General features: G+C 52.5%; 1 protein-coding gene across 5 annotated transcripts in view; it reads right to left on the bottom strand.

Annotated features, from left to right (window-relative positions):
- Positions 1–24,633, bottom strand: part of ZFHX3 (zinc finger homeobox 3) — a 534,089-nt gene that overhangs the window by 20,159 nt on the left and 489,297 nt on the right. For 4 of the 5 annotated variants that reach the window (XM_064459844.1, XM_064459843.1, XM_064459846.1 and 1 more), the window contains 3 exons: positions 17,275–17,382; positions 5,123–5,256; positions 4,717–4,917 (listed from right to left, as the gene is read on the bottom strand). In XM_064459844.1, coding sequence (XP_064315914.1) covers positions 4,717–4,917; positions 5,123–5,256; positions 17,275–17,382 — 443 coding nt within the window. The remainder of the gene's footprint in view (positions 1–4,716; positions 4,918–5,122; positions 5,257–17,274; positions 17,383–24,633) is intronic. The other variant, XM_064459847.1, reaches the window with a different exon arrangement.

The following is a 24,633-nucleotide window of genomic DNA, read 5'->3' as shown; positions in this document are numbered from 1 at the left end:
ACAGACCTGCCACCGGCCCGGAGAACCACCTGTGGGTCCACTCCTCACCGGTGACAACCTGCAGCAGTGACGAGCGTGGCTCCTGCCACTACCGGACCTGCCAGATTTTTCAGATGATGAACTGCAGAGCTGCTTATCAGCACGGGCCGGAGGCTCAGAGCTGCAACAGCCCTCCCGCGCTGGCCCCGGCAGCGTGACACAAGTGTATTCTTGGCACGTCCAAAAAATTAATCTTGGATAGCGTGAATAGCCAGCAACCCTTGTGCACTGGATCCGTCTGCTCTGACTTTCCTCCGGACCCAGTGACCGCACGTGTGGACAGTCTATGCAGTTCCTCCATAAATGCCCCAAAACGCTGAAATCGCGTGCCTTTGAAAAGAAAATCTCTAGAAAGGGTCTGAGGAGATACATTACTATCCCTATGTCCATGCAACCAGGGGGAAATACACATGCAATGCAAGGTTCCCGAACCAGACAAAGGAGGTAATTTCCATTACAAAGAGAGAGAGAGGGTGCTGGAGTGAAAAGCTTCATTAGACTCAGAGAGGCAAAGCGATGGCAGTATACCAAGGTCACTTCTAATTTAGACCATCTAATTGGCAAACATGGCTCCAAATGGCTATCATCTCACAGGGCTCAGAATTAATGAAGCCCGATTATTTTCATTACCTTCATCCGAGATGGAGAATGAGACACAGAGTGAGAGGGAAAGGGGGGAGTGAGAGGGGGCGAGAAGGAGGGAGAGAGAAAAATTGAATGACAGCAGAAGGGAGAGAGCAATAAGAAAAGACAATAGGAAAGAAGGAAAAAATGTAAAGAGAGCAAGAGGGAGAAGTGAGGATGGCAGGGACAGGCAAGAATTACTCCTAGCGCAAGGGAGAAAAGAAAGAAGTGGAAAGACAGCCAGAAGCACTGGGAAGACGCCCTAAACCGAGGAAGAGAAAACTGACAACAGAAGCGACGGGAGAGGAATGTGCAGAGGGATAAAGCCGGCTGCGGGAGGAGGGAGCGCTCCCCGCTCCTGGAGGCTCTTGGGAAGCCATCCCTTCTCCCGGCTTGAGCCCATCAGTCTTGTCAATCGACTGTGCAGGCAAACTGCACTTCACCCTCATTAAGGGGCTCTCTGCTGAAGCGGCGCAGGCCCAAGATTAGCAAAGAGGCTCTTATGTGGAAAGATGGCGATGAGACCCGCTTAGAGGGGCTGGAATGCCACGTAAAATGAACTTGGACACATTCGTTCACCAGCCCCATGGAAGCGAAGCCACAGGCGATAGGGGCTGGGGGTGGCGGGAGCCCCTGCCCCACGGCGGCTCCCCTGGCTCCCACGCTGCGTGGGGACACGGCGTGTGCTCCTCTCCCTCGGCCCGTGGCTGCAGCCCCGGCGGTCGCCATCCCCGCGCCTGGGCCAGCGGGGAGGCCCCGGGCGTCCCATGGGACAGCCAGCCCGGCTGCTCGCTGATATGGAAAGGAGGGGGCACGAAACAGCCAGCGCTGCGATGCTGAGCACAGGCAAGCAGCCGTTACTATGGCAACAGACATATTAGACACTGCAGGTTCCTGAAAGGCGTCTGATAAGGTATTATTAACTGGAGCCTCCTCCAAACGACGAGCGCAAAGACACTGTGTCGAAAGGGACCTGGCTCCCATTTACTGGACTGCAATTCCCTCGTGGTGGCACCAAGACCCGATTCACGCGTCAGACTGAGACGGGAATCTTAGCTAGAATGAGCAAAATTAGGAACGTTTGATGCATAAGTCATACCGTTTCTCAAAACATCTGTCATTGAAAGCAAAAAAAGAACCACCTTTTGACCCGTGTGCTACTTGACTCGAAGCAGAAGAGGCAATCTTCCAACCTTCCTCCCCAGACATCTCTGGGTACCAAAGGAAAAGCTGCCCAGCGCCAGTGGAAATGGCAAGCTGGAAAAACCAGAGAGAAGCAAGAGGATGAGGTTCATGGCTAAGCCCGTCTCCACGGTTCTCAGCAGGCGTCCTGCGCTCTGCAGCAGCAGGATGAGCCCCAGCTCCAGCACAGCGGCTGTGCGCGCCTAAGGGCACTGTCCTCCCCAGGACTGCAGGTGCTCTGGCCACGTCCTCTGCGGGGTGTCCCCGAGCTCCTTGGCGAGCGGCTTGTGCCAGTCTCCCTGTATCTTGGAGGACGTCCACCCACTCAGGCCGAGAGGATGGACCAGCCCAACCACGCCTGTCCCAGACTGCGCGCTCTGCCCGGAGCCCAGCTCAGGAATGAACCATTTCACATCAGCGCAACAGATGCCCTTCGCAAACTGGTTACGCTTGCTGGTGTAAGAATGGGGCTCAGCTTCTGATCACTGCTCTTCTAGGGTCAAAATGTCTTCCACCAATTCAGTTAGCCGCTAACAAGATTCGTTCAAGTCCTCAGAAGGTATTTACACACTTAAGCACCATCAATCAGGCGGATGCAGGTCGCAGAGTCCGAGGACTTTGTGCCGGGACAGCTCTTTGACCCAGATGCACGAGCGGTCGGGCAGAGCAGAGCTACGCCGTGCTAGAGCCTGCGGGCATGGCCAGCTTCGCAGCCTTAGCGGCCTGCTGGTGCTCTTTCTTCCCTGCCTCTCTATGTTTTGTTGTTCAGAGAGTGCTGGGACCTGTCAGCCTGGCTGGATTTTTAATGGGTCTAACAGTGCGGTGCCTACTTGGGGCAGATGTGGTTCTCGCGGGTGGTCAGGAGCAGGGCTGCAACAGTGGCGACCGCGAGCCTTTGCAGCCTGCCGGGGCGCAGGACGCACCTTCAGCTCCCGCGGAGCCCGACGGGGCCAAGAGAGAGGGCAGAAAAATGAGAGGACAGGTAGCTGGTAAAGCAACGGGGGAAGAGAAAAAGCATAAAGGCATTGGAGAAGGGGCCAGAAGAGGACTGGAAGGGTGACAGAAAGAGAAGACGAGAGAACTGCAAAGGAAAAGCTGGGCAAGGCTGCATGTGCTTGCTCAGATGATGTCACGGGAGGGGAGTTGACAAAGAACATGAGTATTACGACAAACACAGTATTAATCGCCTCCATTGTCGGGAATCGGCAAAGAAGGGAGAAAACAAGCAGAAATGGAGTGCAAGAAAAAAGATCACAAAGAGAAAGAACTGACAGGAATCAAAATAAACACTTTAAATACTTGGCGACAAGTTCTTCAATGTAGACACAACCTTGCCTTGAAGATTATAGCAAAGAAATAACAGTGTAGAAATCTGACAATACATCCCATTTGTGATTTAGAAGGGTTTTTGAATATGTGCCTTATTAATTCTCCCTGTATCTTAAACCGACACTAGCAAATGGAAAGGCGCACGCATGTGAAACCTATGAAAAGGGAATTCTGAAGGAACGATCCTGGGACTCAAAATGTGATTTAGTGAAGCAAGAGCCTGAGCGCTGGAGAGTGGGGTGAGCCTTTAGGAGCATTTCTGTGCCGAGGCAGCACGTACAAGTCCTGCCACAGAGGTCTGGCAGCTGCACACACGGCCGTGCGCACACCGGCAGCAGAGAGACTCTGGGACAGCAGCTCTGGGGTGAAGCATGCCAGAGCACAAACCCAGATCTTACAAATGAGAAGCTGAACACTGCGCTGTTAGTTTGCTACTTCTCACCAAGCACTAGCTGTCGAGTTAGACGAATTTTGAGCCCTTGGAGATGTGTTGGAGGAGGATTCCCATGCTAGGATGCAGGACCGAACAAGAGCCCGGTGCAAACACGCGTGTGCTGAACCACAGTCTGCCATCTGAAGTTCCTGCTCCCCATCAGAATATTGTAACAGCAATCACAACCCATACACAGGCACGATGACGTTTGACGAACGGCTTGAGAAGCGGAGTTGTTACAAGTTTTGAGCTCTACGTGAAGAGAGTTGACTTTATCTCGCGAACTTTCACTCCACACCTCAGTGGCTAACTTCCTACTTCAGAGAATTTTAACTGCCTATACTTAATTTCAAAACATCTTAAAAACAGCACGTGAAACAGTAGCTCTAGTATTCAACAGTCCCATAAGGTTCCACCTCCGTCGGGCCAATGGCACAGTATCCCTTGCGTGTTCAGGTTGCTCTGAAAAAAGGGAATTGTTGCACACCAAAAGCCTTGTAATTCTGGATGCAGCAACTCCTCGCTGAAGTAACAGACCCAGCTTGTACAACCACAACAATGATCCTCATTAAGTGAACGAAGCGCAGACCATGGGCAGAACAACAGGACTGTCTCCTCTCCACGACATGAGACCGCCAAGGGAAGTTACTCTACTGGTTCTTAAAATCATATTTTAAGCAGAAACCTGATATCTAATTTCCTGCAATGTTACCTTAATCACCCTGTCTGTCCTTCTTGGGAAGTGCTCACCAACACACGAGCACTTTCTCTCTGCGTCAGGAGCAGCACAGCACATCAGCTACTGCATCTCCCAGAAGCTTCTGTGCAAAATGTGATCCCATGCAATGACCTCGGTGGTTAAAGGAAATCGTATTTATTCTAATCTCTTCACAGGGAAATTACTCAACACGGGCCACACTGCTCGAGCACGGACCAGATAGTCTCTGCAGACAAAGCATGCAGGGGTGGGAAAAACCTAAATGACAGAGCCCTGACAGCTGAAGGAGCTGCCCACCACAGCAAAGGTAGCCCACGCAGGCCAGGCCACCCCTTTACTCTTCGTCTTTGCCAGGACGGCAGCAGACATGCTTGACTACGCAGCCACTTACCGTCATGATGAGTTTCTCGACGCAGTCAGGTGACACGCTGTGCAGATGGGTGAGGTGCAGCTGCAAATGGATCTTGTTGTTCAGCATGTCCTGGCAGAGTGGGCAGCGGAGCATGGGCTGCACTGAGTGCTGGGTCATGGCATGCACCCGCAGCCGATTCACGTCTGTGTTACTGTACTTGCAATATGGACACTGATACATCTGCAGAGCAAGACAAATGAATCATGCAATTGTTACAGCTGCTGCCTTCCTCTTTCCTTACAGCTAGACTCTAATAATTTGATGCCTTCTCCTACCACCAGTTATCGCCTTTCATCCTTTCTCCTATTTTGTTCTTTGCTTTTGGCACATATGAAACAAATTACCTGCTTGCAGATGCACAAAAAGCTGGGTTCTTCTTCCTTACCTGCTCTGATTTGTTCTCCTCTGAAGTTTTTGACCATTTAAAGGAGAGAGGCGACTCAGAGCTGCTGGGAAATGAGATTCGTTTAGAGGATGCTGGAGGCTCTGTCAGCTCCTTCTCTGCCTGGCTGGCTGGTGCTGCAACAAAAAGAGACTGGTATCAGGACGTGGTCAAAGAGGCTTAAGTTGGACAAAGTCAGTATTCCCATTTACTTTGCAACTGTTTCTTGTAACACATACCAAGACGTTGGAGGATGATGAGTTTCTGGACTAACTTATGTCCTACAACGCACACCTGGCCAAAAAAAGAGTTTATTCTTGATTGTCTTCCACAGTACGGGAACTGTGTCGTTTATAGTTAGAAGCAGAGAAATCTCAGCTATTTCTGAGGGCTGCTTACAACCTGTTAGGTGCAGGAGAGTCTTGTCCCGTGTACGTAGGACACACAAATGCTTTGTCAGACATGAAGACCAGTGTCTCGTCTCCACGAGCATTGGACTGACTCAACAAAGCAGAACTCACACTCTGCATACGAACACTCTGGAACACGCTTGCCTCGAGACGCTGGAAGCTGCAACCCAGCTGACTTGCATGCTGTGCTGGACGCTGCAGCACGCTGCCAGGACGGCACCTCGGGGAACAGCATCCGGGGTACTTCCCAGCAAATGGTCCCACCAAAGCCACGGTGGCAGGCCACCAGCAGGACCAGCCTGCAGCCAGTGCTGGGACGGGACCCGGGCAATCTCACGCTGTACCAAGCCGACGAAAGGCAACTTTATTTCAGCAAAACAGAAGGCGGCAAATGCGCCCAGAAGTCAACAGCAAAACACGCTGCAAGTTGAGGCACTCCGAGAAGCGCATCCCTGACCTTTACCCCTCCCCCGAACCCTGGCAGCCTGCAGTACATAAATTTGTGGGACATCTATTATTTAAAAACTGTAAGGACAAGTATATTATACACAGCCCCCGTCTCCTCCTCCCCGAACACACATTCATAACAGTACTTTAATCTGTCTCGAATCGACTTCAAACCCATTTCGCCCTTAATGGGAGTTATTCATTTTCACTTGAAAGGTAATATATGACAGCTGGATATTTAATATGATGGATCGGCTGCCGATTAACAAGGCACTGTAGCATTCTTAGACCGGTGCCCCCATACTCTTCCCCTTGTCTCTTATTCTCTTTGTGAACCTGCTGGTATCCGCTCCTTGTTTCAGAAGATGCCGCCAGAGTAAGACCCAGGTAAAATGCTTCCTTCTCAAAGATCCTTCCATTCACTGACACGAGCGGTATTTCGAAAGGTACCACATCACAGTATGAAATACAATCCCCATTTCTAACTGCCTTCCCTGCCAGACCCCACCTCTAAGCATTCAGCTAAATAGAGGCAAAATAACTTCCAAGAGAGGGAAAACAGGTGTTTGCAAACAGATTACAACACTGCCAGAGGGAGGCAGGGATCAGAAGAGCTCTGGTGCTACTAAATTTCTCCTGGTAGACTTGGCCACACCAAAGCCGCCTTAGAGGCGATTTCCTTCCCCATAGCACTGCCCTGCCGCACGCCTGCTATTCCAGCCCTGGCTGGTTACACAGCCTCCATGCATGGATGTAAGTCCAGTATTATCTGAAACCAAAACCACAGGACCCCACTGTGCTGCCAACCCCATTAAAACATCCAAACCTAGAGCTTCTTTGTGTAAACCAAGTCTGCCGAGTGCACCAACGCAGATCCTGCTCTGCCCCCTGTGCAGAACGACGGGCTGCTGCCCCGGCCGATCCCCTGGCTGAACCCAAGACTCTCCCTGGGGTTCAGAACTGGAAAGCCATTAAAGATGTCTGCAGGACCAAAGCTGGCCTTTCTTACTTCCTAGTAATAAAATGTGCTTGGAGCATGAGAAACATGGTACCACCCTGGACCCACCTGTGGTCCCTCCTGGTGGGTTTGGGGAGGCAGAGACCACCACCAAGAGCCAGCACCGTGGCAGGCGGAGGACCACCCTGCCTTAAAGTGCCCTGCCCGAGCCTTGTGTGATGTGAGTGGCCCAATAAAGGAGACTAATTGCTGTTGACACTGTCCACTCCTCAGTGTGACCTCGGACATTGAAGTGTCAGCCCCAATCAGGCAGTCAGACATCAGGACCAGCATCCGCAGACCCCAGGTCTGCCAGCACGGTCACGCAGCCATGCGAGCTCTGCTCCAGCCCTGCACCGGGCTGGGACGACAACACCAGCCACAACTTCGGGTCCCCTTATTCTCCTCTGCCCCGGACGGCGACTGGGCCTCCTGCGTGGCCCAAGCAGGGTCTCTCCGGGCTCTGTATCGGACAACTGCCGCTTCAAACCTTTGGATGTCATCTGCTCTGCAAAGCTACCGACAAGCACTGCCAAGAGCCATACCGGCACTGCCAGCCTGCAAGGGGGGCTGGGGATGCGAGGGAGGAGAAGGGACGACTGGAGAAACCTCTGCTCACGTATATGGGTCACCTTTCCAGATAAAGGATGACAAGGCTTTCAGTTTTGGCAACAGAGTGAGAATCACGAAATACCTACAGAATTGCATTAATAAGCGCAGGTGAGCTCTGGATGCTTACAAAACCCGTGGCAACCCCGCAGGTGGTGGGATCTGCACTGGCACAGCGAGGCACGAGGCGCGGGGAGCCCCAGGTCCTCACCCTCCGCCACCGACTTCACTGTGCACCACTTCTAGCAGCTCACCCATGTGGCGTTTTCAGATGCAGTGACTAAATTCAGCAACCCACCTGCCAACTACCCCGTGGCTGCGGAACGCTAGCTGTAACCTCTGGGGTCAAAACAGCATATTTTCTTATTTCCTTTCTACTGGAAAGCAGCCTGCTTAGAATTAGGGAAAAGTAAAAGGTAATTAAAGTTCACTTTTACTTACCAGCTCTAAAATGCCCAATTTTATTAAATGCACGTGATCCAACCCATAACTTTAATCCTTCAAACCCAGAATTATTAATGGTTGTCCAGACCCCAGAATAACTGGTTTGTTGCAGAGTTTGAAAAATGCGTACTGAATATTTGTTCTAAGTATTATTTTTCGCGTTGACAGCTCAAGTGGGAATTTAACACCAAGACCCAAGTTTACTGTTGATAAACAGCCAAACACACGAAGTGACACATTCAGTCCACATCACAGATCAGAGGAATTAAGAACTCTCTTCTGCCTGGAGAAAACGAGGACGCGCAGCTCGGCGCCTGCCTGCAGAGCTCTCCGGCAAGGACCTTCACGTCTGCGCAGAGTGGATAGGGCAAAATGTCCTCGGCCAAAAATGTCAACAGGGCCTCGGCCCCGACCGGCACCGCAGCACCAGCGAAAGCGGAGCACAACGCCTGCGCCCTAACCACGTCCAAGACCACACTCTAGAGGTAGGGGTCTTGCAGAAATGAAGAAGGAATCTGGGTTTAAATTAGGATGCATGACTGTGTATCCATTAGTATTTTTATTATTTTGACTCTTTAAATGGATTTAGTTCAGATTTGCCAAACTTACAGAAAAATGGGCGTTTCTCAACAAATGTACCTGAAAGCCCAGTGCAATGGGGCGGTGCTGCTGCTGCAGCCGTGCTGACCCGCCACAGCACTTCTCGGAGACCTGCTTGTCTTCTCGCTCTTCCTTGGCAGCTTATGCTTTTCAGAGGAGGAGGAGAAATCCTCCCAGGCGTTATTTCAGAGGTGAGATGGGACGCTTCCTTGGAAGCGGGGATCCCTTCCTTTGCTAGGTCCAGAGGCAAAATGGGCAAGGGTCCCCAAAGCTGCCTGCTCTCCATCCTGGTGGGGAGGGAGTCGCCACCCCGCCTCCCAGCCATCAGATTCTTTCAGCTAAAGTACCACTGACAGCCCCTTCATCTAAACTTCCATCTCCCAACCCAGCAACATAATGGAGAAGCCAATTAAATGATTATTAATTCATGCTGCTTTCCGTAAGCCAGAGGTTCTCATCTCCCTGCATTCCGTAAACCAGCTTGCCACTTGCCCTAGAAATTTACAGTGGGGTTTCTGCTATCTCCATTGATTTCAAAACAACACCCTCCCTGCCCCCAGCCTACTGAAAAAAAATCCCTTCCTACTAAGTTCAGCAGCTGGCCTGGGAAAAAGTTTTCTGTGGGACCAGGGAACTGTGTTTTCACTGCCTGATGGAAAATAAAATTCCCTATTTGGTGGTGCCTCCCTCCTCAAACCTCCCCTGATGTTTTCTTGGAGCAATTACTCAGCATCACGAGCCCCTGGACCAGACCGACCTGCCTGCCGTGCCTGCACAGCCCTGCGGCTGGGAAAGCCCTCGATGGCTGCTGTCACCCCTGCACAGGTCTCCTAGAAGAGCATCCTTAAAACGGCGGCAGTTTTCCTCCTGAAATCCTGAGATGGGAATGAACCGTTTGATCCGTTTTCATGCTCACATAGCCTTCGCCACAGGGGACGGGCAAGGCCAGGCCCTGGGGCCCAGACCCACCTGCGCGGTTCCGTTAACGGCAGCTCAGAGTAACAGCGCACAAAGTTTCCGTCTCAGCCTCCCGGGCAGACAGTTGCTATCCCGCAGAAACACACAGTTTGTACAAAAACAGCCGGAATAACTGAGAAGGTTACCCCGTCGAGAGGCTGCGGTGACACAAAAGCAGCCAGAGCCCCGCTCAGGCTGCCCCGAAAGGGCACCTGGGCGTGCAACGCTGCTACAGCGCTGCCCGTTTGTTGCCTCGTGTCTTAATAATATATGGTCGAATGTTTTCTTCTGAAACACCGTCTGTTTATGTTCCTTATTCCCTGAAGGTACCATTTGCTCTAATAGGACGTTGTAGCCATACTAACAGGCCTGTATATCGCCTGTTGCTCTATAGTATTTTTTTCAACTCTGTATTTGATAAATAACATGATCGCATGATAGAAGTAAATACACAGAGATTTGCAAGCACGCTTTTCTACCCAGACCTTTATTGCTGCCTTTCAACAATGTGCCCCTGAAAATACTAAAATAATTTGTTTTTCTAATGCTGTGTCATACCTTCCAGCCTGCAGTGAGTATGAACAACTGAATTACTATTAAATATTCATATTACAGTACCCAGAAGCCCCAGCCATGACCAGACTTTTCAGCCACGCTCTGTACGAGCACAGGGCACCCAGAAAACGTTGCGGAGAGATGCCAGGCAGCACAAGGAGCACGTGGAGGCAGCGCTTTGCTCGCTGTCACGAGCACCACAGATCTCCCCCATGGCTCGGCGGATCAGCGCATCTCCTGTCGGCTCCCGGAGGAGGCCCTGGGAGCTGCCGGGAGTCGCACTGCTCCCTGCGCAGCGCCCTAACGCGGTGCCGCGCTCCGAGCCAAGAGCGAAGGTGCCGGGGGAGAGACAACGACCCGTGCGGGCTGGGCGAGAGGTACCGGAGCAGCGGCGCGGTTACGGATCAGCCCCAAAGGTTATGAGAATCCCAACCCTGACCCAGGGAGCAGGAGAGCTGGTGGGCAGCGCGGCCGCAGGCGGCCCTGCCGTGACGGCACGCTGGGATGAGGGTCCGGGTGCTCATGGACACGGACGTGGCCGCGACTGCAGCAGTAGCTGACCTTGGCACACGAGCAGCAAAACACTCCAGCAAACGAACCCGAAAGAAATGGCCTGGACTGAAGCTTAGGCTTCAATGCCCTGGAGGCAACAGCTCCCTCTTTGCCCCTCTGAGTTAAATGCAGACCTGTGCCGGGCAGAAGGGACGATGGGGTATGTAGAAAATCATCCCATCTTGTGCCCAGCACGACCCACGTTTGTAGAGTGGTACCCTAAAGCACTGCACTTTTTCTTCCAGCAATGGTGTCTAAGATTATAGCTTTAGAACCATGGAAAATCAGGGTTTTTTTAATTACAAAGCGAAAAGAAACAAGCAACAATCTTCTATATTTACCTATTTCATATGGTTCTTGAGCCAGCTGTCAATCTGTGTGAATACTGCTCTCCTATTCAATTGTATAAATATTTCAACTAACCTACCATGACAGTCCATATCAACTGATTTATTAAAACAATGTGTTGAGCTTGGAAGATGGTCTAAAAGCCAGTAATTCTGCTAACTCCTTAAAACCAGCAAGAAGGGATCACCACCAGTGCTGGGCAGCACGCAGCTACCTGGCGAGCAGACACTGCCGGTGAGGAAAGGGCAAACGCAGCGAGTGGAGGGGTCGGCAGAGACCCACTCGCCGAAGACCACTGCGTGAAAAGTATCTGAAAACAGCAAAGCAGCCGCCGGGGACAGGCTCTGCTGCCGCACAGCAGCTTCGGAGAGCAGCGAAGCACGTCACCCCGCAGTGCCGCCGGGACGGCCCCTCTGCGCGCCCGGGCGTCCTGGAACGCGGCGGCGGCCGCACGGGCGGGTTTAGCGTGTGTTAGCACTGCCGGGGAGGGAGGGACTGGTTGTACTGTGGTGAACATGACATGCACGTGCTTTCAAGACCAGCAACTGGCAAGGCGGCCGAGAGCTGGCATGGAGCCGTGCAGGCAGGGAGGGCTGGCTCCGGTTTGGGGCCGTGCAGGACCGTTTGTCCCAGCTCAAAGTCAAAAATTGTTCCACTTGGGCCAGGGTAATTTTGCTGCTTCTTATTTTTTAAGTAGCCATACTTCACTATGTATAAACAGGAGAAGAAAGCTCAAGAAAGAGTCAGAAAAATGATGAAGCTGTGCACACGGCTGGGCTCAACAGCCCTGCTGGAGCAGAGCGGGCCAGGAACGGGCGAGCCTGGCAGAGCCGGGCCAGGGCGCGGCGCTGGGGCTGGCCGGGGATGCTCCGGGGCCGCGGCTCGCAGCAGTGCCCGCGGCCGGCCGGCTCCAGCCAGCGCACACAGCCCGGGGAGGAGGCCACGGCCTGTCCCGGGGAAGGGCCGACGGGCCTTCGGGGCCCTGGCAGAGCCACCGCCGCGCCATCGCCTCCCCGTCGCCCCGCAGAGACCAGAAAGGCGGCACCTGCGGACGCTGCTCGGCAGCCGGGCGGGCGCCCCGCTCTGAGCCCGGCCTCCCTGGCGGGCTGCGGCACGGAGGCACCCGGCCCGGCCCTTCCTGGGCTTGAGCTGGCGCCCGGAGCCTTCTGTGCTTCGAAAAGCCTTCCCATCCCCTCTCCTAGGCTGCCTTCACACAGAAGCGGGGTTGAGAGCCTGGGTCTCAACCCCCGTGCCCTTCCTTCCAGCCCACCCTCGCCCTCATCTTTACTCTGGTCCACAGAACATCCCAGCCATTAAGTGCTCAACAAATGCCATATATTAAAAAAAAAACCAGAAAAAAGCGGCAGTGGGGGGAGGGGCAGTAATAGATTTCCGTCAGGATGTGCCTGACCTGTTTTTTTCAATTTCAGTAATTAGAAAGGCAGTGGGCCTGTAGGAATTATTCATAAACTGCAGAAGCTGTGCAGTATACATTTATGTTAAACATGTCAAATCCGATTGAAATCATGCCTGCCAGCACCATACTCCATAAACACACTTTTCTGCAACAATTTCCCAGCTCTCGGCAGCCCATTAATACCTCCTTTAATAGCAATCTACCACGGATTCGAATCAGGGATGCTCCATTGCACTAATTGCTCTGTGTTAGGTGAGCATCATGGATTTAAAAAAAAAAAAATCATTAAAAAAAATAAAAGCCCTTCAGGCTAGTCCTCTAGAAATATTTCATTTCAATCTATATTTTAAGTAGAGTTTGTTTCTTGTTTTTGTGGAAAAAAAAATCTGATATTCTATATCTATACAACTAACAGTGCATTAAGAAAGTCTCTTTCATAGCTGGGTCACTGCAGACGAAGTGCTTCTCTCTAGTCAGAAAATGCATATAAGCCCCACCCCGTAACTCAAAAGTCTCGGACTGATCTACCCTGGTCTGATTCAGGCTTTAGCTGGAAACCAATGCGTCAAATATTAATCATTTACATTCTGCCTTAAAAATGGAGTCGTGAATAGCCATGATTTCTTTCCTCCTTGCTGCTTTGCTTGCGATAAATCTCACGTTAGTCATGATGAGATAATTTCTAAAGCTCAACCATCAGGCAAAGAGCATCTCTCTTCTCCGGCCGGAGGTGGAAGGCTCTGGAGCAGAACGAGGGAAGCAGGCAGGGCAGAGGCAGCTGCGGTGCGAGGGGCTGCACCGAACGGCGCCTGGGAGCTGCTCAGTCCCGCTGCCCGGGAGAGGAGGAGGAAGCGAAGAGGTCCCATCACCAGACAGGGAACGCCAGCCCTTTTCTCTCCACGCAGTATTTCAGGGGTCACACAACAGCGTTAGTGCCTGCGAAGCACCGCTGCCGGCTGGGAGCTGAGGGAACGCAGGCAGCGCAAGCGTTGCCGAAAGCAGGCGGCACTGCCGCTTTCCAGAAACCTTTTAGGAGCCACAAAGATGTATGAGAAAATCAAGGTAAAACGAATCCTTCTTTGGGATGGCGTTTTCCACATGTATACTTTAATGAAAAGTATTACCTAAAGAAATGTTTCTGCTTAAAATTATTCTGTTTTAAAATAAATAAAATCCCCAAATCGATAAATTCACTTTGCAGCTGAGACATTTTGTCAAATTTACAATGAAAGCGGAGAGGTTTTTCCTTTCAGCGCTAACACCGGCACCGGTGCAGCCTGCCACGTGGATGCGCGTACCGTGGAGCCGTCAAACAACCCTGACTCATCACTCGCGCGTCTGTGCGGAGGGAGCTCGGCAGACATACTCGACATTTCGTTAGAGGTCTCACAAATCTTTAAGAAAGTGGAAGAAATAATCACCCAGTGCGCAGTTAAGAAACTGAGGCACAAAAGACGAGTAAATTGCTAAGGAACGTAACGATCAGACTGCAGCATGATGAACAGAAAACAGGTCTATCAACCTTTACTTCAACACACTATTTATTGGCTTTGAGCCTGCACTTCTTTCTTACCTATCTCCTGCTTTCACAGAATGGCAGGGCTCAGAGGCACCTCCGAAGGTCAGATGGTCCATCCAAAGCAGGATAAACTGTGCCATCTTCATTCCTGACAGCAGCTTGTCTAATCTTCTGGAAAGATCTCTGAGGAACCTTCCCAGAAAATCTACTCCACTGCTTTACAGGCTGTACCAGGAGATAGATTTTTTTATTTATTATCTAACCTCAGTCTTCCTCCCTTCAATTTAAGCCCATTACTTCTTGTTGTCTATAGCCTGAACATGGAGAACAAATTATTTCCTTCCTTTCAGAAGCATTTTACGCACAACAAGACTTATCTTGTCCTCTCCTTTGGTCTTCTCTCTTTGGGTGAACTAAGTCCACTCATCCCATTTTCTCCTCACAGCAGACACTAGGCAGACCATGCTCTCTTCCAGGTCGTTCGCGCTGTTTGGGCTTTCTGAAATTGCTCCTCAACTTTCTTGAGCTCAGAAAGGGACACAATCTTCCACAGGAAGCTTTCCAGCACTGCAGAAATGCACCCGTTCCAGAATATTTTCACCTACATCATAATGCTTGAGCTTTGTTTTGAGACTGTCCTGAAAAGCAGCGTCAAAAGTCTTCCTAAGGAGAAGATATGAGACACCGACTGCAAACAAGACCTTCTTCACACAGAAGGAAATTGGGTCGTGTTGCCATGATTTGCTCTTGACAAATCCGTGTCGCCTGCTACTCATCTCATTGTATTCCCGTCAGTACTGACAAACAGTTGTTTGGTCAATTCCCAGGGAAACCTGGGGCACACGGAGCTGGCAGGTGTGCCGGTCCCCAGCGACTCCTCTAGCCAAAGATAAGCACCATGGCTGTCCCCGCGCGGCACCTCCCCCGTTTTCTGCAAATTCGCAAGAGGCGGCGGCTGACGGCTCTGAGGGTGCGTCAGTCCCTTTCTCATAACACCCGGGTATGAAGCAGCAGGTCACGGATGCGCCAAGGTTTAGCTGAACGGGGCACTTTGCAGCCTGTTCCTTCTCAGTTGGAGGACGAGCTCTCCCCCAGCGCCGCTGACACACGCTGCTCCGGGCTCTCACGCAGTCCGTCTGTTTAGTGAAGATGAACGCAAAGAAGGCTTTATGCTCTTCAGCTTTCTTGACATCGTGGTTGATAGCCTCCCCACTGGGCTGAGCTGCAGACCAGCTCTCTTCTTGCAGTCTTCTCTTAACAGCAAGTGTTTTCTTGATACTGCCCGTTCCCCTCCCCGGTTACGCCTCAGTTTGTACCGTGGAGTTTTGATATTCCTGTACACGCAGACACTGCTCTTCTGTGGTTGTCATGAATAACCTCACCTAGTTTCCGTTCCTTTCCACGTCTGAGGTCCAGAAGGACATGGCAACATAGCCCTGTTCCTCAAGGGAGCTTGGAAGCAGGAACAATACAAGGCCGAGGCGTGGTACCTGTTTTGCATGTCCACGGTATGTAAATAGTGGATAACATTTTTTTTGCTTTAAAGTTCAGGGGTATTGTTGTTACACGTTTGAAAGCAGGACCTGAATTCAACAACAGCACGTGTATACATCTTGCTGAGGCTGTACTTTTCAGCCTTGCAGTGGCTCTGGACAAGGCTTGTCCAGAGCTCTGGGGGCTTACATACATCCTCTGCGTTCCCCTTTGACGACTCAAAGAAGCTGTCCATTTCTTATCTGCTGTTTGACTGACAGACACCAAAAACGGGTTAGGAATTTCACCGGCAGGGTGAAGAAATAAAGCCACACAAACTTAGAGTTTCTGGCTAGTAAAGGGTTTAAAAAGTAGGTTCTTAATTTTTCCTTACATGTTTTAACATATAAAAATAATCTTTTCTCATAGATCAGCTTTTGTAAGTGCTTCAGGTCTGGACAAAAGGCCCTGCTTACCCTTTAAGAGATTTAGTAAATATACAGTACTTACATCTTTCAGTGACACTTAATGTAGTGTGCTTTTGCTTAGGATCACAAAGTCCCATGCAACAGGGGACTAAAAAACACCTACAGCCAAGCAAAATCTGCATCTCTGGGTTAAAGAATGGGTCTGTGATGGGGAACAACATACAGAGCAACCTCGGTGAGTGCAGTCTAGGCTGACAACGTGAGCTTCCACAAGCATTAAAGCACAGCTTGCTTTCTTCGCCAGTTGGGCCACATCTTCAAATGGCTGAGATTAAAACTCACTATTGAGGCGAAAGACCACATTTCACCCTTCTGAAGACTGTGTAAGCCAAAATATCTCTTCGGCTGTGGCTCACTAAGAGGCAACCACAAACGCGGCAGGAGAAGGCTGTCTGGAAGAAGGGTCTCTGTGCAGACGGAGAGAGGCATCGTACCAAGCAACCCCAAGTCTGCAAACTGACCGGGCTACCATGCAGAAAAGAAACGGGGAGTCAGAACCGCTCCGTCCTGGGTCAAGGAAAATGAGAACCACCCCCAGCACCTCCGTTTCCACACGTACACTGAAGTGGTCAGCAAGTGCCAGCTGAGGAGGGCGGCCCTCTCCAGAGGAGGACAATCTTGCAGCTGTTTTCTGCTCAAAGGCAAGGAATATTTAAAAGATTCCTCCCACTCACCTCTGCAAGATAGCAACCATCTTCTGGGAAAGACAGAGTATAACCTAATACCTTCATAATTAATCCATCTAAGGATTTTGCAGAGAGAAACCTTTCAGATTCCACTGCAACAACGTAAGTATCGTTGCGCATCTGCAGTCTCAGTTTCAGGATGTCACAGCTCCGGCAGTTAACAGAGCACAAGCACAGGGTCTGCCTCTCTGCTCTGCCTTTCTGTGTCAACATCTTGCTACCAGAGCCAGGACCACGATCAAAAAGCAGGCTAACAGTCTCTCAAGACTTAACAACATAGGGTGGGGTTTCATGATATGCCTAATCCACCCTAAGTGCTGGCTGCTGCCAGAAGGGGCAGTCCCCTTCTCCCTCCTCCCCTCCCAGCTGCTGATTCCCACTGCCAGGTCAGGTCCAGCATCATGTGCCCAGGGGAGCTCTGACCCACTGCCCCAGTGCGAGCCTGGGGCTGGGAGTGGGGACGCATGACCGACCACGGCTCAAAATACACTACTGTGTCACGAAACACGCGTGAAGACTCCACAGAGGATGACAGGTCACGCTGACAGTGCTGCATGGCATGGTCATTTAAGGAAAGAGTTTTGCAGGCCGCTGCTTTGCAACCTCCCACTTCCCTGTCCTGGATTTAAAGGAAAAGAGGAACCAAAACCCACCTGTCCATTTACTCTGGTCCTTGTCCCCTCCACCCTCTTGCTCCTTGGCAGGCTCTTCAGCATCACCGGCTGTTTCATTGGGCCCTTCCGCATCTTCAATGGATTCTTCTGGAACAAGAGAAGCAGAAAGTGTAACATGAAAATGAAAGTCAAAACAGAAGAGCAAGGAACTGCCACTGAGCATCAGCCAACCCCGAAGCACAAGCGTTGAGCGGCAGGCATCAGCATCACCCGGTGTTCTCCCAACGACTACCTGCTAGCTGGTCAAGAGAGAAACCACAGAGGAGAAAAGTGAGAGATGAAGATGAAATGAAGACTCTCACCTACTTCTACCACTTACAACTACTGATGTCCCCTGCAGTGTAACGTACAGTAAAACATTTGCCTGGTATGAGAAGGTTCTACCCAACCATGCCATGGATTAGAGAAGTGCCAGGGACTGACTGGAGCCTCCAGTGCCTTCAGCCTCAGCCTTCTTCCTCATCCTCATCTCAAGCTCTTCAGACTCAATGGCACCGCGCAGTACTGACCCTGGTCACCGAGACCCCCAAGCTCACCGCACAGACACCGCCACTCCCTCCTGCTCAGACAAAGGAAGGAGCACACCGTCTTCTGTGGACGTGGCCCTGACACGAGGCACGGGAGGAAGCTGCTGGGTGTCTTATTTTCATCCCAGTCGCAGGAAGAGCCTGAGCACACAGGCAGTATCACACAGGTGCAAAAGCATGTAGGATAAAGAATACTCAGTGAAGCGAAGCGCTGAAAGCTCAGAACAAAACACAAAGCGCCACTGCCCCACCTGTTAACCAAAGCACCGGCGTGCCGAGGCCGGCGGCACGGAGCGTGTCGACACGGCGCGGTGCGGCTCCACGCAGGGGCACCCTCGTCAGGTGGGACCCTGGGAGCAAGACAGCTGCGGCTGCCAGACCTCTTACACCAGGGTGTAACAGCTGCGTTATCATCTAGTATCTTGGGTATTTATGTACAGCGTGTGCAGCTCGACAGCCCCCGTATAATTGACGGGGGCTACATCACTGGGAAGGAAGGATACTTTTAAGCCATTATATCCTCTTTTAGGCAGGATAGTTCATAATTTTAACTTGCATTATCTGGCCACGGTAAATCCTAGGCTATCCTGAGGTTTTATCTGAACTACCTAACCAGTTAAAGCACCACCCCCCCCATCCTCCCCCTAACAAAGACAGGGATAGAAATCAGGATTAAAAATATATATTAGGAGACTGCAGATACTCAGCAGTGCCCTTTGAGAATGTGACAACTTAAATCAGGGAGGAACTTGTAAAAGCATCCAGAGATCAGCACTGATATTAAGTGGAAGCACTGTGATTTATTCTCTACCCATCTCTCACTCTTTCAAAAGCTGGAAACCCTTGAGAGCTGCAGGGATCCCAGTGGTCTTCGCCTGGGAAAACAGGACCCCAGAGTAAGAGGTGTGATGGGTGGTATCGCTAGGCAAGGGCACCTAACATGTGGGAAGACACAAATTACTGACGCAGGGGTGAGATGAGCAGTCTGCCTTGTGAGACGAGCGGTCAAGATTGCTGGAGAGAAAGGCTGTGAACTCCCCAGCTGGATCCACGCTTCAGAATCAAATCAGAATCAAAATTCTGATTTTTTCCCCCACCCTGGGGGAAAAACCAACAAACCGCCCCCAGCCCTCAAACCACCTTGCTGCCTTCAAAACGCTGCCGTGCAGGTGAGACACCTAGCAGGCTTCAGCCGGTTTTATCAAACCCCTTCATTATGGGGTTTCTGTTATTTTCTTCAAGTCTTCATGTTAACCTCTCTCTGGACACCCAGCTCGCTCTGCCTCGGCGCCGACTGCCCGGGCCCTCTGGCCAGCCTGTGCTGGCAGAGGCGGGCGGGGGGCTGGCCGTGGCCCCCCCGCCATGGCCCCACCCCCATAGCCCCCACGGCTGCCCCCCATGGACCCCCACGGCTGCTCCCGATGGCCCCCATGGCCTGCCCATGGCCCCCATGGCAGCCCCATGGCCTCCCCCCACGGGCAGCCCCCATGGCTGCTGGGCTCGGGAGCAGGCGCTGGCCCCTGACCCCACCAGACCCCCCAGCCCAGGCTGGGTGAACAACAAAGGGTGGCCGGCGTGCCGGCACTCCCGGCGGCTACCCGGAGGTGTCAGCATCGGCATGGGAGGAAGAGGAAGGGCGAGCTGGCTGCCCGGCTCAGACGCTGTCTGGGCTCTAACCTGAGCATGTGGAAATAATACACGTCTTCAAGTGCACTGTCTGGTTCGAGGGGAATAAAATAGGACATTCATAAGCAGTTACACCATCTGTCTTTATACCATCATCATCATCAACAAGGGAAAAAATAGCTCTTTAAAATGGATGAAAGCCCAGGCTGACAGTAACCGGAAAAATGTGAGCTATGAATACCAATAACGGTAGAAAATGATTAAAAAACAAGGCTACAAACAGCAAATCCTCCTGCCCCGCCGCGCCTGCAGCTGCTCGCAGGCGCAGCCCGTCCCACCGCCAGCCCGGGAGAGCCCCTGCAGACCCTTGCACCAAGCACCCACCGAGCCTCGGCCCTGGAAACGGCTTCTCTCTGAGGCCAAGATCTGCCTCCTTGGCTCAAACGCCGCTGTGCTGGGCAGGCGGGCTGCAAAAAGCATATGCGTGCTTCAAACCCTCTCCTCCCCCCGCTAGTCTGGGCTGATTTTTTTCTGAAGAATGTTTTTTTAAGGCAGCATGGGAAGGGAGCGGAGAACAAGACGCATCTGCCCAAGGAGGCTTCAAATCAGCTGGGAAAGCCCCTGGTACCGTCCTTACTTGGCTCCTCGCTCCCGGGGCCTTTGCCGAGGGCAATGGTCCTGCTCCTCTCCCCGGCACGCCCTGGGAGCTCCCTGCACCCACGGACCTTGGGACGCAGCCGCCTGGCGCGGACACTCGGGGAAGGGGAAGCGTTAACTCCTGGCTTCCTCGCGATCCTCTCCCAGCAGAGTTTTTTGGAAGGGCGGATGCGACTCTGCTCACTAGGCTCAGCCTAGCTTGCCTCGGTGCTCCGGCTGACCCCAGGGATGGTCGGGAGGGCGTGCTCAGCCATACCACTCAGCTGCTGCATGCACTGCAGAGGGCTTTGAACTGCTGGGAACCAGCCTCCAACAGGCTGCACGCAGGGCACGAGCATGTGATCTGACCCAGCTTCTAACAATGAGATCCTCCAACACTGAAAATAAAACGCAGCAGAGCTCCTGTTCCCGAAAGGTCTGCACCCAAGCTCGCCGGTGACAGCTCTGCGGCTGCTGAGCCGCGGTGGCAGCTCCAGGGCGTGACGGCAGGCCTGGGTAGCAAAGGCACGCGCGAATGGCACCCAACCATCCACCCGCCTGCGTTTCTTTGGGCCGTCCTTCCGAGAGGACAAGGGCAGCATCACCTCTGGTAGGGAAAGGTCTGCTTTTCTCCTCGATCCGCTGCACACACAACAAGGAGCTCTTGATCTTCCACTTTAATTGCCTGCGAAGGCTGGCGTCACGTTGTTCCCACGCTGCGCTCGGGCGGAGCTGACCGCTGTCTTTCACTCGACATCCGCAGAGCCCCGCAGGACAGACCCGCAGCTGAGTGTGAAGACGACCTCGTGCGACCAGCTCCCGAAGGCTGGATGAGGGTCAGCAAGATGTAGGGAATTTATTTCCAAACCACCGTGACCCTTTTGTTTCTGTCTGACCATACCTCCCCGAGGCCGTACGCGCCGTTTGTTAGGACTCATCCCCCTCTCGGCTTACTGTGGTTTCCTTAAGGCGATTGATAAAAACGCCACCAGTCGTTTTGTAGTTAAAAAGGTACTCAGCTTAAAACCGTACATCCTCAGAAGCGTCCCAGTCAGGGCAGCGAGAAGTCCCTGCAGTATCTCAGCAGTATGCTGGGCGTCCCTGCGGGCCAAGGACTCTGCCCAGGGCTTTGGGAGAGCGTGGCGGGGCGCTGAACCCAGAGGCGTGGAGATGTGCCACAGAGGATGTCCTGTAAGGGGCGATGGGGGTTGACTCCCGACCTGGGAACCTCAGTAATGGGCTCTGGAAGGGCAGAGAGGCTACTGCAGCCCACACCCAGAGGATGGAGGTGCTAGACTGGTGCCGTTGGTTTCCAGAAACTCCACCTACGCAGGGTCTATGAGCTCGCGAAGGGCGGGTGGGCTTCACCCTCTGCGGGGAGCTCGCCAGGGCAGGTGCAAGAGCTGTTGCTGTGGGATTCGCATGGAGGGGGTCGTGTCCCACCGAAACACAAACGACACGGCCTGCCCACGGGTCGCTGTGCCGGAGAGCCACCCACGAGGCCGTGATGCTTTATTAATAAATTTTCTTAAAGGAATTTCCCAACTGCTGGGGTTCAGATCAATACCAAGAGTGAGCAAGCGTAACTGCGGGGCACCTGCAGCCCAAGGTGCCTGCTCTTCCACCGAATGCAATCTGCCCCACGCAAAATCCTAGGAAGAGTCTTTTCTTCATGAATAAATCATTTTAGACCTTGGCATTTCCTTTTAATTTAAAATTAAAACATTCACAGGGTGCAGTGGGGGGGGGAGTCTGGAAAATCATGAGTGTCTGACATCTGCAGATTTCAGGGAATCTCCGCCTCAGTTACTCACTGGAAACGTGCCCGAGTGCCCACACGCCGTCGCACAGGACCACATCGCTGCATTCCTGCCCCTCTCAAAACCCAGAAAGTTTGCGGGTTGGAGAAGTCGGCAAACCTCGACTGGATCCAGGCCCACGTGAACCGCGCAAGACCTCTCACCTCTCCTCCTCTCAGCTGGAGGTTCCTTAATGAACCCAGATCTCTTATCCGAAGGGATAAGGGGCATTTCAAGGGTGGCGGATGGGAGAGAAAGAGCGTGCGCTTGCCTCCCCACCCTCCGGCAGGCTCAAGAGCTGAGAAACATTAGCTGTCATGAACCACAATCAAATCAGGTTTGAAATATTTAGCAGTGGCTTGGAAAATGCGGTGGTGCAGCCCTGACAGGCGAGATGTGCAGACACCCATTTTCCATTATAATGGAAATATCAAGCCTGTTCTGAATATGTATAACCTAGAAAAATGTATTGATTTTTCATTCGGCATTAAAAAAATGAAATACCCTGCAGCTGTCAAAAGCCTTTTGTTAAAAGCTCATCTTTCCTGGAATGAGGTTTACCAGAAACAAGTTTTAATTGTACACAGGGCCTCTCCTTTGAAACAAAAAGAATCCCTAATGCTCCCCTTTTCAGGATAAGTAGCCAAAAAAGGCTGTAGAAAGACAGGATTGAGACCTGGCTGACTTCTGCAAGCTGACACTGTCAGGAGAGGTGACAGCGATGGCCCGGGTGCAGTCAGCTGCACGGCTGCACATGCACAGACACGCGTGCCGGCACCGCCGCGCCGGCTCCCCGCAAGCTGCCAGCTGCCGAGGGGCAGCTTCCCCCGCCGACGCCGGGGTCACACCGCCCAGCGTGTTTCAGAAGTTCAACTGCTTTAAACTAGTTTAAATGCGAGGTCCTGGGGTCCTGGGAGGAGATGTGCTGTGGCCTGGGTCCTTACGGAGGCAGGAAGAGCTTCAGGTGCTCCACGGGGGCCCGACACCCTCCCGGAGCCCGGCAAGCCCCCGAGGAGCTCACCTGCCCCCGAGCTGTGCCAGGGCCACTGGGCATGGCCTGGTGCTGCTTGTCCTAACAGCGGCTTTTGCTCAGTTGTCCCCAAAACTACACCCACATGGGTTTACGATGGTGGCTCAGAAAGGGTGGCTCACCCCCTGCGCACCCCGACGGGAGAGAGGCAGGGGGAGGGTGGTCCCACCTTGCACCATGCCCATGGGCCGGGCGCGCTCGGCCGTGGGGACGGAGCAAACGCAGAGCCCGGGAAGGAGGTGTGAGAGCAGCGGGCGCCCTGGCGCGGGAGGACGCCCGCTCCCCCGGCGCCTGGCCGACCTGCGGCTGCTGCAGCTCCACGCGCGAGGCGGCGCCTCCCCCCGGCGCAGGGCAGGCGCCCTTCCCGGGCGCCCCGCAGAAGCCGCTGCCGGAGGCAGGGCACTACCCCCGGCCGCAGCCAAACCTCTGCTGCAGCAGCAGCGCACGTCTACATCCCCGCTCCCACCGGGCGGCTCAAAAGGCTGTGGGGTCTCTGAACTCTCGGCGGTGGTCGCGAGTGCTGCTGGGCTCCAGTCCCACAGCCAGCGAGCAGCACGGTTCTTGTTCAGGGCACGCAAAGCTTCCCAAGCCAGAGGAGCAAACAGCGGCTTGCCTTTTGTTTTTTTCTCCCCCGCTCGCATCTGTAAACACTCGCTCTGCCAGGAGACGTGTTTAGCGCACACGGCTGCAGGTGAGCAGCCACGTGCGCTGCCGAAGCTGTCGGTGGCCCACAATGGCACGGAGCGATGGCAAACCCCGCCACTGCCTGCCCTTCAACTCGCTGAAACCTGAGTGAGAACACAGCCTTGGAACAGTTCTGTGGAAGAAGAGAAGCTGGCAAGGGTCAGGACGCAGAGCAACACCCTGGAAACAATCCCACTGTTTGTTTGTGAGCAGCCCAACAAAAAAAATATGTTTTCCACCTCTCCCTGACCTGCTGATGATTTGCATTTGAAGATGAGACAATCCATCCACATGGAAATGTAGGTAAATCCATTTTCAGAGGGTTTTTTGCCATCTTGTATTTCTCGCCCAGCTCCAGCTCATCTGGGCACGTCTCCTAAGGTAACCTTGGCTACCAGGCAGTCGCCGCCCTTGCAGCTCAGATTCAGGATGCATATACATGCATAAATACACTCTGTGCTAGCTCCTAACTGGATTAATCTATGTAAACTTGTTTATTCCTATCATTTTCCTGAAAGAAAAGCAGGACTTCAAGCAGTGAAAAGAAAGCACCAGGCACAGGTTACAAGAGGAATGCTGTGGAGCTCCATCCCTGATGGAAAGGCTGGTGGGGAGTCCTATCATCTGACAAACGGCTGCAGAAAAACAATAACAATCTTACACGTATCTTGGATTAATGACACTTATTTCCGAGGTGGCCCCGTTTCAGAGCGTGGTCAGAGCACATCTGTGCTGCTGCTTTCATTGACAAAAAAGAAAATGCTGACTGTGAATGTGCCCCCAGCTGATAAAGCCATCCTCAGTTGCCTATCTGCTCGAGGCAGGGGAAGTTTATCTGGCTTTTGTGCAGTTAACTACAGAGGCAAGCATTCAGAAAAATAAAACAAGAAATTCAAGAGCAAAAGAACTGTTTGTGAGCTTCTAGCTTCTATTTTCTGCCTCCAGCTCCAAAGAAAAAATTTGGGAATTTTTGCCGTTTCCCTGAACAGATCTGAAAATCCTATGACAGCATCCATTTCTCTGGTTATCTCCCAGA

Source organism: Phalacrocorax carbo, chromosome 8, assembly GCF_963921805.1.
Source record: "Phalacrocorax carbo chromosome 8, bPhaCar2.1, whole genome shotgun sequence".
In the NCBI taxonomy this organism is placed as follows: Eukaryota; Metazoa; Chordata; class Aves; order Suliformes; family Phalacrocoracidae; genus Phalacrocorax; species Phalacrocorax carbo.
Note: the sequence above shows the minus strand (reverse complement) of the source record. Positions and strands in the feature narration are given on the sequence as shown.